Source organism: Pseudophryne corroboree, chromosome 9 (genome assembly GCF_028390025.1).
Source record: "Pseudophryne corroboree isolate aPseCor3 chromosome 9, aPseCor3.hap2, whole genome shotgun sequence".
In the NCBI taxonomy this organism is placed as follows: domain Eukaryota; kingdom Metazoa; phylum Chordata; class Amphibia; order Anura; family Myobatrachidae; genus Pseudophryne; species Pseudophryne corroboree.
Window position 1 is genome coordinate 468,528,265 of NC_086452.1, and position 13,466 is coordinate 468,541,730.

At 48.8% G+C, this 13,466-nt stretch overlaps 1 protein-coding gene across 4 annotated transcripts in view; it reads right to left on the bottom strand.

Annotated features, from left to right (window-relative positions):
- The window catches only part of PDE6H (phosphodiesterase 6H), a 78,251-nt gene that overhangs the window by 11,262 nt on the left and 53,523 nt on the right, over nt 1-13,466 (bottom strand). For all 4 annotated transcript variants that reach the window (XM_063941340.1, XM_063941342.1, XM_063941339.1 and 1 more), the window contains exons 2-3: nt 6,393-6,570; nt 5,742-5,782 (exon numbers count right to left, since the gene is read on the bottom strand). In XM_063941340.1, the coding sequence (XP_063797410.1) occupies nt 5,742-5,782; nt 6,393-6,538 (187 nt within the window). In that variant the 5' untranslated portion in view covers nt 6,539-6,570. The remainder of the gene's footprint in view (nt 1-5,741; nt 5,783-6,392; nt 6,571-13,466) is intronic.

Genomic DNA, 13,466 nt, shown 5'->3' on the forward strand with positions numbered 1-13,466 from the left:
CTGTTTGGGGAGTGTTTTTTGGAAGGGCCATCCTGCGTGACACTGCAGTGCCACTCCTAGATGGGCCAGGTGTTTGTGTCGGCCACTAGGGTCGCTTAGCTTAGTCATCCAGCGACCTCGGTGCAAATTTTAGGACTAAAAATAATATTGTGAGGTGTGAGGTATTCAGAATAGGCTGAAAATGAGTGGAAATTATGGTTTTTGAGGTTAATAATACTTTGGGATCAAAATGACCCCCAAATTCTATGATTTAAGCTGTTTTTTAGGGTTTTTTGAAAAAAACACCCGAATCCAAAACACACCCGAATCCGACAAAAAAAATTCGGTGAGGTTTTGCCAAAACGCGGTCGAACCCAAAACACGGCCGCGGAACCGAACCCAAAACCAAAACACAAAACCCGAAAAATTTCAAGTGCACATCCCTACTAAGAATCTATTAAAATATTCCCTGAGCACATCGTTCATGAAATCCTGGAAGACTGCCGGGGCATTACAGAGCCCAAAAGGCATCACCAAATATTCATAATGCCCTGAGTGGGTATTAAAGGCAGTCTTCCATTCATCCCCCTCTCTTATTCGGATTAGATTGTACGCACCGCGTAGGTCAATCTTAGAAAAAATGGTGGCAGTACGAAGCTGGTCAAACAAGACCGAAATGAGAGGCAGTGGGTATGAGTTTTTAATCGTGATACGGTTCAATTCCCTGAAGTCGATGCAGGGTCGCAACGAACCGTCCTTTTTACCCACGAAGAAGAACCCCGACCCAACTGGAGACTGTGAAGGTCTGATAAATCCCTTAGCCAAGTTCTCCTGAATGTACTCTGCCATAGCCTGAGTCTCCGGACGTGACAGGGAGTACAACCTGCTCTTGGGAAGCTTAGCATTCGGCAACAAATCAATGGCACAGTCATAGGGGCGATGGGGAGGTAGTACCTCTGCAACTTTTTTGGAGAACACGTCCGCAAAATCTGCATAACATCCTGGCAATCCTGGCAAACTTAGCTGCGAAAGCCTGACTGGAAGGCTCAAGCAACTCCTGAAACAATCAGTACCCCAACTAAGAATCTCCCCAGAGACCCAGTCAAATTGAGGATTGTGGGCCCTTAACCAGGGTAACCCCAACACCAATGGGGCAAAAGTACAGACAGTCACATAAAAGGACAATTTTTCAGAGTGCGTGGCTCCAATAAACAAAGAAATCTTGCTAGTGCAAGAGGTAATTTTACCCTGGGATAATGGTTCCCCGTTTAACCCACAGATCTCAATTTCCGATGCCAAGGGTACTAAGGGAACAGAGTGTGGCCCCACTGTCCACAAAGGCCTCAGTCTTGACAGTTTGACCGAGGATCTTCAAGGTCACCGGAATGATAAAAGTCTTCTTGGGAAATTCTGACTTCTGGCCTGACAGGATATTTCCCATCACCCTCAGGCCCTGAAGTTTTCCGGCTTTTCTGGGCATGATACTACCACATGACCTTTATTCCCACAGTACAAACACAACCCCTGCTGTCTCCTCCGCGTCTTCTCACGCGAGGAGAGACGGGTAGCCCCAATCTGCATAGGCTCCTCGGAAAATTCCTCAGAGTCTGAGGTTCCCTTGGGAAAGAAGGAAACCTCGGTCTCCCTTTCAAGCCTACGCTCTCTCAGCCGTCTATCCACCCGGATGGATAACTGCATGAGCTGATCCAAGCTATCAGGCAAGGGATATTGTACCAGTTGGTCTTTTATCTGGTTAGAAAGACCTCTTCGGTACTGGTGTCTCAGGGCTGGGTCATTCCACTGGGTATCATGGGCCAACCTCCGAAACTCCGTACAGTAAACCTCAACTGGCCTTCGCCCTTGCTTAAGGATCGAAATCTGAGCCTCGGCTGAGGCCGTCTTGTAAGGGTCATCATACAACATGCCCAGTGCCGTAAAAAAAGCATCAACACTTTTAAGCGACGGACAGTCAGGATGCAACCCATATGCCCAGACCTGTGGGTCTCCTTGTAGCAAGGAAATCACTATGCCCACCCGCTGAATCTCTGACCCAGAAGACTGAGGCCTAAGCTGGAAATATATCTTGCAGCTCTCCTTGAAACAAAAGAACTGCGAGCGATCTCCAGAAAAACGATCCGGGAGATTTACTTTCGGCTCCTTAACCCCTGAAGGTGCTGCTGCTGCGGGAGCTCCGCCAGCGGCCTGGGAGGTGTGCATTTTAATGGACAAATCATTAAATTGTCGAGTCAAGACCTGCACCTGATCGACCACCTGTTGCAAAGTATTTTGAGGGGTATGCTCCATATTCCCACAAAATTTCAACAGGAGTATTTGGCTGCTGAATATGTTATGCACACCAGTGCCTGCAGGAATGTACTGGTGTCTGAACGGAGAGGGATGCAAAACAAATGAACTCACAGACAGACTGGGGAATATGACATTACGTACACAGAAGGTGATAGGGTAACAAAATAAACACAAAGTGAACAGAGAAGCCCAGAGGCTAAGAAACTGGGTATCTCCCTAGTATTAGGAGTGCTCAGATGGAAAAAAGCGAGATGTAGTGATTTAATACGTAGACAACCCGAAATGCTGTTGCTAAGGGCAACAGCAAAACCCTAAAGGGTTACCAACGGGTGTGGCAGTAAACTCCTTGGTCAGAGATGGAATGATAGACACAAGGAGAGTCTCCACAATCCTAATCCTCACTTGCAGTGCACAGGTTCAGCTTACTGCCACTAAACTGACACCTGAACACCTTGCACAGTGAGAAAGGATTTTGGCAGGCAAGTCTGAGAATACAGCCGCAAACTTGCTAAGTTCACAGAGTAGCAAAAGAACCCCAGCAAGTTAAACGACTGACTCCAGTCTTACTGCTAGGTCTGGATTGGCAGAGTGTAGTACCAAATCCCAAGGCCTATTTGCAGTAAGCAACAAACAAATACAAAGCTACACAGTACTGGCTAACTTTCAGGAACTGACTAACCAACAAAGATTCAGCAGCATCTGCTTAACCTGAGAAGAGGCTTTATATAGCAGGTGCTGTCCACGCCCCACTCAGACCTCACAGACTGTGAGCACAAAAACCAGCACCGGATCCCCTGCCGTGCACAAAGCCTGTAACCACTGCACAGCAAAAGACCCGAAACGGAGTATCAGCTGCGCTCAGGTTACTCCGCTAGCACTTGTCTCCCGGTTGCCATGACGACGTGGCAGCACAGGGCAGGAGACCCCAACACAAACTCCTCACCCTCACATACAAGGCCATCTCTAATTCCACTGCTCCCTACATCTCCAACCTCCTTTCCCTTCATACTCCCTCCCGCCCCCTACGGTCGACCAATGACCGTCTCCTCTCCACCGCCCTGGTTACTGCTTCCCATGCACGAGTTCAGGATTTTGCCCGTGCTGCACCCCTTCAGTGGAACGCACTCCCCCGCTCCATTAGACTCTCCCCAACCTTGCAAAGCTTCAAACGGGCACTAAAAACCCACCTATTCATCAAAGCATACCCTCCCGATGCATAACCCAGTGCTGAAGCGCGCCTCCACCCACCTGCCTCATGCCGTGAACATCTTAGCTTTGCTTGCATACTGCCATCAGGCTACCTCCCACTTGCCTGCACCTCTTGTCATCTGTCTGTCGCCCCTCCCCAGTAGATTGTTAGCTCTTCAGAGCAGGGCCCTCTTTCCTCTTGTTATCTAAGCCCTCGTCTCAACACATTTCACTCACAGCTCTCCCCTACTCAACGACCATCTTTATCCTGCTAGTAAAGGCTCATCTCCATCTATGACCACCAGCCTCTAGTAGTACGATGAGCACTCCCTCGATACTTACATCTTAGCTGTACTATGTCTTGAGAACGTGTGGTGCTCTGTTACCTGTACTCTATTTCTGTTATTTATTTACTGTAATGCAATGTTTTGTCTACCTGTACTGTCCTTTGTACGGCGCTGCAAAACACATGTGGCGCCTTATAAATAAAATGTAATAATAATAATAATAATAACAACTTGTGTACCTGTCTGATGTTCATTTATGTAAGTTTCAATGCAGATTATCCCATACCAGAGACATGGGGAGAGTTCTCGAGGTTTAGCATGTTTTTGTTAAGTTACATTGAATTACCATATCTCCCTGATGGACGTGCTCTACACCTAAGACTGTATGAGGTCATCTACATCATACATATTATGAGGCTCTAATCAAAGACTCGCATTGGCTGCATTTAATTTGCTTCATTTACTATTGGGTGCCTCAGCTATTTATCTTTAGAGTTTAATTTGTATTTGTATATTTAATTACACTTCTTTGTTGAAAATGCAACTTTCGTATTTATCGATAGCTATTTAAACACTTGTGTATGTGCCAGTTCATGATATTGTTACATTGTGTACAAATAGGGTAATGCATTGCAATCATGTATTAGTAACACTGCCCAGCCACATCTGTACCACTTTATGGGGCGTAGTATGCTTGTATGGCCAACGCACACCTGGCGCACATGCTGGACGTATCTTGGGCTGCACCCAAATACAGCATACACGCGTGTAAATACATAGTAACATTCTAACATAGTAACTAAGGTTGAAAAAAGACAATTGTCCATCGAGTTCAACATATTTGTGGTCTCCTATGCAGTCTTATTATAGGACTAGTTATTTTTATGTTAGGACTAGTTATATTAACTATAATGCGTCCCTACTCACCATAACCCTGAATATCTTTATCCAATAGGAATTTATCTAGCCCATTCTTAAAGGTGTTGACTGAGTCCGCAGTTACTACTCTCTCAGGCAGGGAATTCCAAACACGTATTGTCCTTACTGTGAAAAAACCTTTTCGCCTCAATGTGCGTAAACTCCTCTCCTCTAACCTAAGCGAGTGACCACGTGTCCTCTGTGCTGATCTTATAGAAAACAGGTCCCTCCTGAGCTCTGTGTATTGACCCCTTATATATTTGTAGATGTTGATCATGTCCCCTCTTAGTCTCCTCTTTTCCAATGTAAACATGCCTAGCCTTGTAAGCCTTTCCTCGTATTCCACCATCTCCATGCCCTTGATTAGTTTGGTCGCCCGCCTCTGAACCTTCTCTAGCTCCAGGATATCCTTTTTGTAATATGGTGCCCAAAATTGCACACAGTATTCAAGATGTGGCCTCACTAGCCATTTATATAATGGGAGTATAATACTCTCGTCCCTTGCATCAATTCCCCGTTTTATGCATGCTAATATCTTAACATGTTTGCTTCTTTTCTCTGTTTGCATTGTAAGCGCATATGTGTCCACTTCGGGTTCACTACGATATGCCGGCAGTCGGGCTCCCGGCGACCAGCATACCGGCGCCGGGAGCCCGACCGCCGGCTTACCGACAGTGTGGCAAGTGCAAATGAGCCCCTTGCGGGCTCGCTGCGCTTGCCACGCTGCGGGCACGGTGGCGCGCTATGCGCGCCACACTATTTTATTCTCCCTCTAGGGGGGTCGTGGACCCCCATGAGGGAGAATAAGTGTCGGTATGCCGGCTGTCGGGCTCCCGGCGCTGGTATACTGAGCGCCGGGAGGCCGACCGCCGGCATACAGAAGACCACCCGTCCACTTCTAGGTGACTGGATGATTCCCATACTCAATGCTTACTTCCCGATACCAAAGTTCACACAACTCAACATGTATGAGATGATGAAGCCAGTTATGGTGAAGGTAAGTGACAATACATGTGAGAAGCTAACATATGGAAAACAGACGTGTTTCAAAATATTCCTTACCTGTTCCCAGTCCCTCCATCCCAGGGATATCATCACCAAACCTGTACAATGAATGGAAAGTTCAGTTTATAAAACAGCTGAAACCCAACAATAGCCTCCAAGAACACAACTGGTTCTTTATTATTTATTTATTAGCAGTTTCTTATATAGCGCAGCATATTCTGTTGCACTTTATAATTGGAAACAACAGTGGAAAAACAAAACTGGATAAAAACAGACAGACATAGAGGTAGGAAGGCCTTGCTCGCAAGCTTACACTCTATAGGGAAGCCTATTGTGTTCCCAAAAAGGTTCCCATTGTCATTCCACAATGGAGGCTTCAATTTCTTGTGGTAACCAGCAATTATGTCCAGCGGCAGAAGTTCAGCCTCGGCCAAGATCCCCCCCCCTTCCCCCACTGGTGTTTTCTGGCTTATAGAGTAGCGTAAGTGGAGAAGGCGGCAATGGTGCACACACTGCAGCCCGTAAGGGCCTCAAAATCAGATGGGTGGCAGCCAACGGCTGTGATTTCACACCAGCCTCTGTGATATCCCACTTATATATGTCAGACAAGACTTTACTACATGCAGGGGACCATCAGCCCATGAATGAGATCCGGCATTTGCAACAATCCATAATGACTAATACACAACACATATACCATATACGTACCCTTTAACGCCCTTCTTTGGTGGCTTGCTCTTGAACTGACGGGTCTGCCTTTGCTTGAATTTAGGAGGTCCCTTCCGAGGTGTAGTGGGTCCCCCGGAATTAGCAATAGGAGCCAAGGCACTTTGTGCTGGGGAGCTGGTGTTCATTTCTGTGAATGTTGTGTTCCACTCTCAGACACCTACAGATACAGACATTAGATGTTATTGTCAGGATCCAGTCAAAGGAACTTTGGTAGATTGTTCCGAGAGCAGACAAATGTGTGTATGCATCTTTAGATAGGGAGATACATGAATAATTGCAAAGTCAACTGCGCTATGAGGTATGCAGGCTTAGCAACACTTCTATACAATCTAGGGGCGGACTTGTAGCAGAAATATTATTATAGCACATGAAATAGACGACAGCAAAGGGAAATATAAAATTGGGGTAAATGAGCGATTGCATCAGCCAACATGATTTCCTAAAGACAAGTATATCTCATGCTTTCACCTTCATGCATATATTCCAACACCTCAAGGCTACTGTCTGTGATGGACTGTAGGAAACCTCATTATAAGGTTCCCGTGGGAACAAAACAGTGATGAAAGATATAAGGATAAAGTAAAGGCCCACGGTCTAGTTTAGTGACGTAAGGTAATGGGATCCGCTATGGCCCCATGACCTTGGGTCGGCAATCTGGTAAGCTAAACAGTCAATATTTGGCGATGCGTTTGCCTCTGACACGCGTTTGTTACTAGTGCTCTGAGATAATTGTAGCAAATGATAAAAAGCAGGAAACAATGCATGTCACAAACCGGAACATGAAGCCGCAAGTGGAATGCTACGGTGACGGTATGTGTCATTGTTCCCAAGACACCTTTACAAAGATATCCACATGTTATAATTGCAGGTGAGTACTGTATGAGCATTTCCAGTGCACATTCCTACATACAGTAAGGGTTCTAGCTCAACTCCACACCCCAGATAACGCTGCCCAGTATTCGAGGTCTACAGTCAAAGTAGCAGCCAGGATGTCCCCTGCACGCAACAACAGAAACCCAACATAAACGCATTTCCACCACATGCATCACAGCGTGGACCGTACAGTAACAGACTTCCCCTGACTGCTTAAATAGGTTCATATCTTACACACAGGGGTGTAACTATTTGCTGCGCTGCCCGGGGACAAACCTACAAAGTAACCCTCTGGCCCTGAGCCCAACATTAAAGATCTGTCCCTAGAGATTTTAGTGCCCAGGGAATGTCCCTATTTTTCAGAACTGGACGTATGTCTAATACAAACCTCTATTCTGTACATTCTCTGTGTAAGATGAAATTCTAGCTGCTCTCTTTGTTTTATATTTGAATTCATATTTAATCAAGACAAACAACCAAAAATCTCCTATATAATAGCCCTATTCTGTGACCTTGTGATTCATTTGCTAACGCTGGGCGGAGTCACAACAGTGGGCGGAGTTATTCAAATGAGTCACAGAGATCTGGCCAAATCTACAGGAGACTAGGAGCAGAAGCAGATAGCATGGGCATTGGGCATGTCACAGGCAGGGGTGCATACCTCCCAGCTTTCTGCAGGAGCTTTCTCCAGGCAGAAGGAGGGAAACACACTCGGCAAAAAGGGGGCGTGGCTTCACGGGAGGGCCCCCGTTTTCGTCAGTGAGGGGGCTTGCCCAGCGCTCTGTGAGCTGCTGGCATGCCCCCAGGGGCTGATTATGAGTCCAGGGGGCACAGGGCACTAGAGACAGGGGAGCCCTATCTCATTGCTGTGCCTGCTGTGGGTTGGGGGCGTGGTCTAATCGCGGCCCGTGCGGCCACGCCCCCTTATGCAAATTCCGATTTTTATTTTTATTTTTTTTATGGGATTTTGACCCCTCAGCTAGGGCTAAATCCAGAGGACGTGGTCGCTCCCCCTACACACCCGCACAGGGAGAAGAAAGCAGGGAGACCGCTGCCTCCTGCAACACCACAGACCTGCCAATATGCAGCAGCGTGTGCTGACTGTAGCACAATGCTGCCGCTGTTGCTGGCAGGACGGGGGGAGCTTCTGAGCTGGGACAGAGCTACTCCAGCCGGGGGGCCCCCTAAAACTGTGGGGCCAACGGTACGTATCCCCTGCCCCCCCCCCCCTTAATCCGGCTCTGCTGCTGGAACCCCCCCCGTAATCCGTACCTCCTGATGCCCCCTCTCCCTCTGTCTCCACTATTCACCGCAGCTCTGCTAAGCAGAACAGCGAGTACAGGAGCTTTCCAACTGCCCCCCCCCCCACCGCCAGACACTGCGACCCGCGGGTGGGACAGCGGGACAGACCCCAAAAAATGGGACTGTCCCGCGAAAATCGGGACATTTGGGAGGTATGGGGGTGTGTGAGGGGTATGTCATACAGACAGACGGGCACCGGCTCACTGTGTGCTTGACCCCCCACATCGGCATACTCAGCAGGGTCTCTCTGGTGCGGAGGAGCGTCACTTTCTGACACACTCCACACTTCTTAGCTGCAGTTTAGTGGGGCACCTGCCGCTGTGCAGGTTCCATACTGCCTTTGTTATCTCCAGCCCCGGCAACCCCACCGCTAGCTGCAGCGCTGCCACCCGCAGTGGAGTGCGCCCAGCTCATTCACACACTTTAGCTGGCGGGTAGCGCTGCAGAAATCCAAGCTGCTTGCAGGCTCTGACCCACTCCTCCCTCCAGCCGCAGCGTCTCCTGGGAGCTAACCAGTCACTCCCAGTCTCCCCTTACCACAGTGCCCGAAAGCCGTGAGGTCCGCGCCACGTGCATGCTATGACCCCCTCCTCCCTCCAGCCGCAGCATCTCCTGGGGGCTAACCAGTCATTTCCAGTCTCACCTTACCACAGTGCCCGGCAGCTGCGCGAGGTCTGCGGTGTGTGACTGAGGAGGGGGGGAGGGATGCGGACTGGCAGAGAAAGCAGGACTCCAGCCTGAGAGAGTCAGCCATGCCAAGTCTCCAGCAGCAGCAGATCCCAACAGGTTGGAATGGAACAGCAGCAGCCAGCAGCAGTGACTCCGGTAAAACACATCTGTCTGTCACCACTGTTTTGTCCCTAATACCAATCTCTCCCGTGCCCTGTGTTCTGTCATGTCCCTGTCACCCCTGGCCTTGCCCTGCCACCCTTATTCTGGCCCTTTCACCCTTATCCTGGCCCTTTCACCCTTATCCTGGCCCTGTCACCCCTATGCTGGCCCTGTTACCCCTATCCTGGCCCTGTCACCCCTGTGCTTGCCCTGTCAACCCTATACTGGCCCCGTCACCCCTGTCCTGGTCCTGCCGCCCCTACCCTGGCCCTGTCACCCCTATCCTGTCCCTATCATTTCTGTCCTGGCCCTGTCACCCCTGTCCTGGCCCCGTCACCCCTGTCCTGGCACCGTCACCCCTGTCCTGGCCCCGTCAACCCTGTACTGACCCTGTCACCCCTGTCCTGGCCCTGTTACTGCATACCCTCCAACTACCTTTTATGGCATGTACAGTACCCGCAGCGCCTCCAGACCTCTCCCCAATGCACTACACCTCCGCACCTTCCCCTCCACCACATGCGGCACTCCACCCCTCCCCCACATGCTGTGCCTCCAGACCCCCTACACCACCCGTGGCTCCCACTCCTCCACCCCTTCACCACCCACAGCACCTCCAGGCCCCTTCCACCATTCACCCCCCTTATACGTCTCCCCCCAAACCTGCCCCCCTCCACCCGCAGCATCTGCAGACACCCTCCTCCATCAACGGTCCCCCCCTCACCCACCCCTCCCCCACCAATGGCACCCCCGCACCTGCCCCTCCACCACCTGCAGTACCTCCGGACCTCCTTTCCCATCCACTGCAACACCCGTACCTGCCCCTACCCTACCCATGGTGCCTGCGGTCCCCTACCCAACCCCCGGCACACCCATCCCACAGCACCTCCGGAACCCTTCACCCATCCACAACATCCCCACACCTGCCCCTCTCCCACCCGTGGCACCCCTGCCCCTCCCCCACCTGCAGTGCCTCCGGACCCCTCCCCCATCTGCATCCCCCACTCCTCTGCCCCTCCCCCACGCGCAGCACCTCCCGAACCTTCCCCATCCGGGCCCCACCCCCACTTCTGCCTCCCCTCCACCCGCAGCATCTACAGACACCATCCGCAGTCCCCCCCGCACCCGCTACATTCTGTACATCGTGCCCTGCAGGTGCTGTTCACGCCATCGCAAGGGGCTGCGCCTCCTTCACTATCGCACGCCCTTTCATTGTGCAATATTTAACCACTAACAAAGGAATGCAGGTAATACTCCATATAATACAAATATTAAACCCCAGAAAGGCATGCAAGGGTTAAGGGGGCGTAGCCCCTTGCGACGGTGTGAAGAGCGCCCGTAGGGCGCGATGAAGCACCTAGTGTACAATAATGGTGGTCATTCCGAGTTGATCGCTCGCTATCAGTTTTTAGCAGCCGTGCAAACGCTATGCCACCGCCCACTGGGAGTGTATTTTAGCTTAGCAGAAGTGCGAACGTTTGTTTCGCAGAGCGCCTGCAAAAATTTTTTATGTAGTTTCAGAGTAGCTCAAAACCTACTCAGCGCTTGCGATCACTTCAGCCTATTCAGTTCCGGATGTGACGTCACAAACCCGCCAAGCATTCGCCCAGACACGCCTGCGTTTTCCCTGGCACGCCTGTGTTTTTCCAAGCACTCCCTGAAAATGGTCAGTTGCCGTCCAGAAACGCTCACTTCATGTCAATTACTCTGCGGCAACCAGTGCGACTGAAATGCATCGCTAGACCCTGTGCAAAACTGCATCGTTCGTTGTGCCCGTACATAGTGCGTGCGCATTGCACCGCATATGCATGCGCAGAACTGCTGTTTTTTAGCCTGATCGCTGCGCTGCGAACAAATGCAGCTAGTGATCAATTCAGAATGACCCCCAATGTCCTAACATCTGTCATAGTGAGGATTGTAATGGTGACAGTTTCCATATAGGCAGACCAGGGGTGTAACTAGCGAGGGGGTAGGGTATCAGCTGCTGTGGGATCTGTTGGGCCGCAAGTCACTGCCACCACGGCTAATCTGGGCCTTGCTTTCCCTGGTGGTATCACAGTGAGCAGTAAGCTTAATGAGCTCCGCAGGCGAAACGCTCTGCAGTAAGAATGGCTCTAGCATATTACTTCTGACAGCCGTGCATGGCGACCGTCGATGGTCTACTGATGTGCTTTTTGTGAGAATATAACCCAAGACCTCAGTGCTGTGAGGTAGTAATACTAGCCACTACGCCAACTAAGCTGTCACATAGCTAAACTTTGAACAACAGATCGTAAATAAAGTCCGTTCAGTGCTTTGTTCCAGTTAGATTATTAACGCAAATAATATTTCATGGACAGAAGATGTGGGTTTGATGGGATAATGCAAACCACATGTTATTTGAATATCAAGCGTGTATTCTCTCTTTCAGACTCTAGATGTCGCTTGAGAGTCATATCTGAAATATCTCAAGGTACTGTAACCGTATTGGAGGTAATCTCTCAAAAATTACAAGGGATAAATTCACCATAGGCCAGCCAGGGTCACACATTGTGGAAATCTAGGAAATAGTTTTATGGTCATTTTATTTACTTTTTTTTTTTTTTAATTGTTATTATTAATTTTAGTCTTTTAATTTTAATTTTTTACTTTTTTTTTTATATATATATATATATATATATATATATATATATAAAAGAACTATATCCATGGTTAATAGTGTGAGACAGGGGTCCTGACGGCACATTTATACCTCTTTTCCACTGCGACCGGGAAATTGACGGGTCTATCAACACAGCAAATTCCTCGGTCTCAGCTCCGTGACCCTGGTTGGGACCAGGGTCCGGAACCTGGGACATCTCTTTTTCCACTGACCAAAATCCTGGGTTTTGCTTGTTCATGTGCAAAAGTCCAGGATTTTTATCAGCGGATAGAGGGGGTCATTCCGAGTTGATCGCTCGCTATGGATTTTCGATGCGCAGCGATCAGGTTAAAAAACGGCAAAACTGCTCATGCGCATGCGACGCAATGCGCACATGCGCCATACGGGTACAAAGAGCATCACTGCTGTGCACTGAATCTAGCGAGGAATCCATTTGCACGGTCGATCGCAAGGAGATTGACAGAAAGAGGGCGTTTATGGGTGCCAACTGACCGTTTTCTGGGAGTGGTAGGAAAAACGCAGGCGTGTCCGGGAGTTTGCAGGGCGGGTGTCTGACCTCAATTCCGGCACCAAAAAGACTGAAGTGATCGCTAGCGCTGAGTAAGTCCAGAGCTACTCAGAAACTGCACAAAATGTTTTTGCAGAGTGCGGCTGCACAGGCATTCGCACCCTTGCAAAGCAAAAATACACTCCCCCTGCTAAAAGTAGCTAGCAAGCGATCAACTCAGAATGACCCCCAAAGTTTATAACAGTCCTGGTTTTGTGGCCAGCCGTGCTTAAGCACAGGTGGCTATTATAATAAGTGCAGTGCCTCAGTTATTTTGATTTAACCATCTGTGCTCAAGCATGCATACCACTAACAACAGTACTTTAAATGTGCCTTGAGGACCGAGTTCGAGAAACACTGATTTAATACCTTTCTCCGAAACTCAGTTTTGATATTCAGCTATTTTTACTTTAAATTAGTTCACTTACTGGATTGTTGTTTTTTCTTTTCTAATCCAACTATTGTACCTGTAGGAAATGTTTTTAGTGATCTCCGCTCTCAGTACTTAAATATTGTACTCTGTTAAATTCCATTACTGCGATTTATCTGATCATCAAAGGTCGCGAGGGCTTTGGATTTGGCAGGATAATTGGACCTACGTAATCTGTCACAGTTGAGATGTCACCATACGGCTGAGAGGATAATGCTGAGCGTTAAGTGGATGAAGAACCTGTGTTTATTTTCCCTTTCTTCCTCCCTGATAAAGACAAGCGACTTATGTGTAACGCAAAAGCTTCAGTCGAAGCATATGGTGTTTTGTACAAAGATATTTGCTAAATATTTTATATTATATTATATATAATAACGTGTTTTGCTTTCTTTAGAATGAGTTTTGTCTAGCATATTATAGGTGGAATTATTT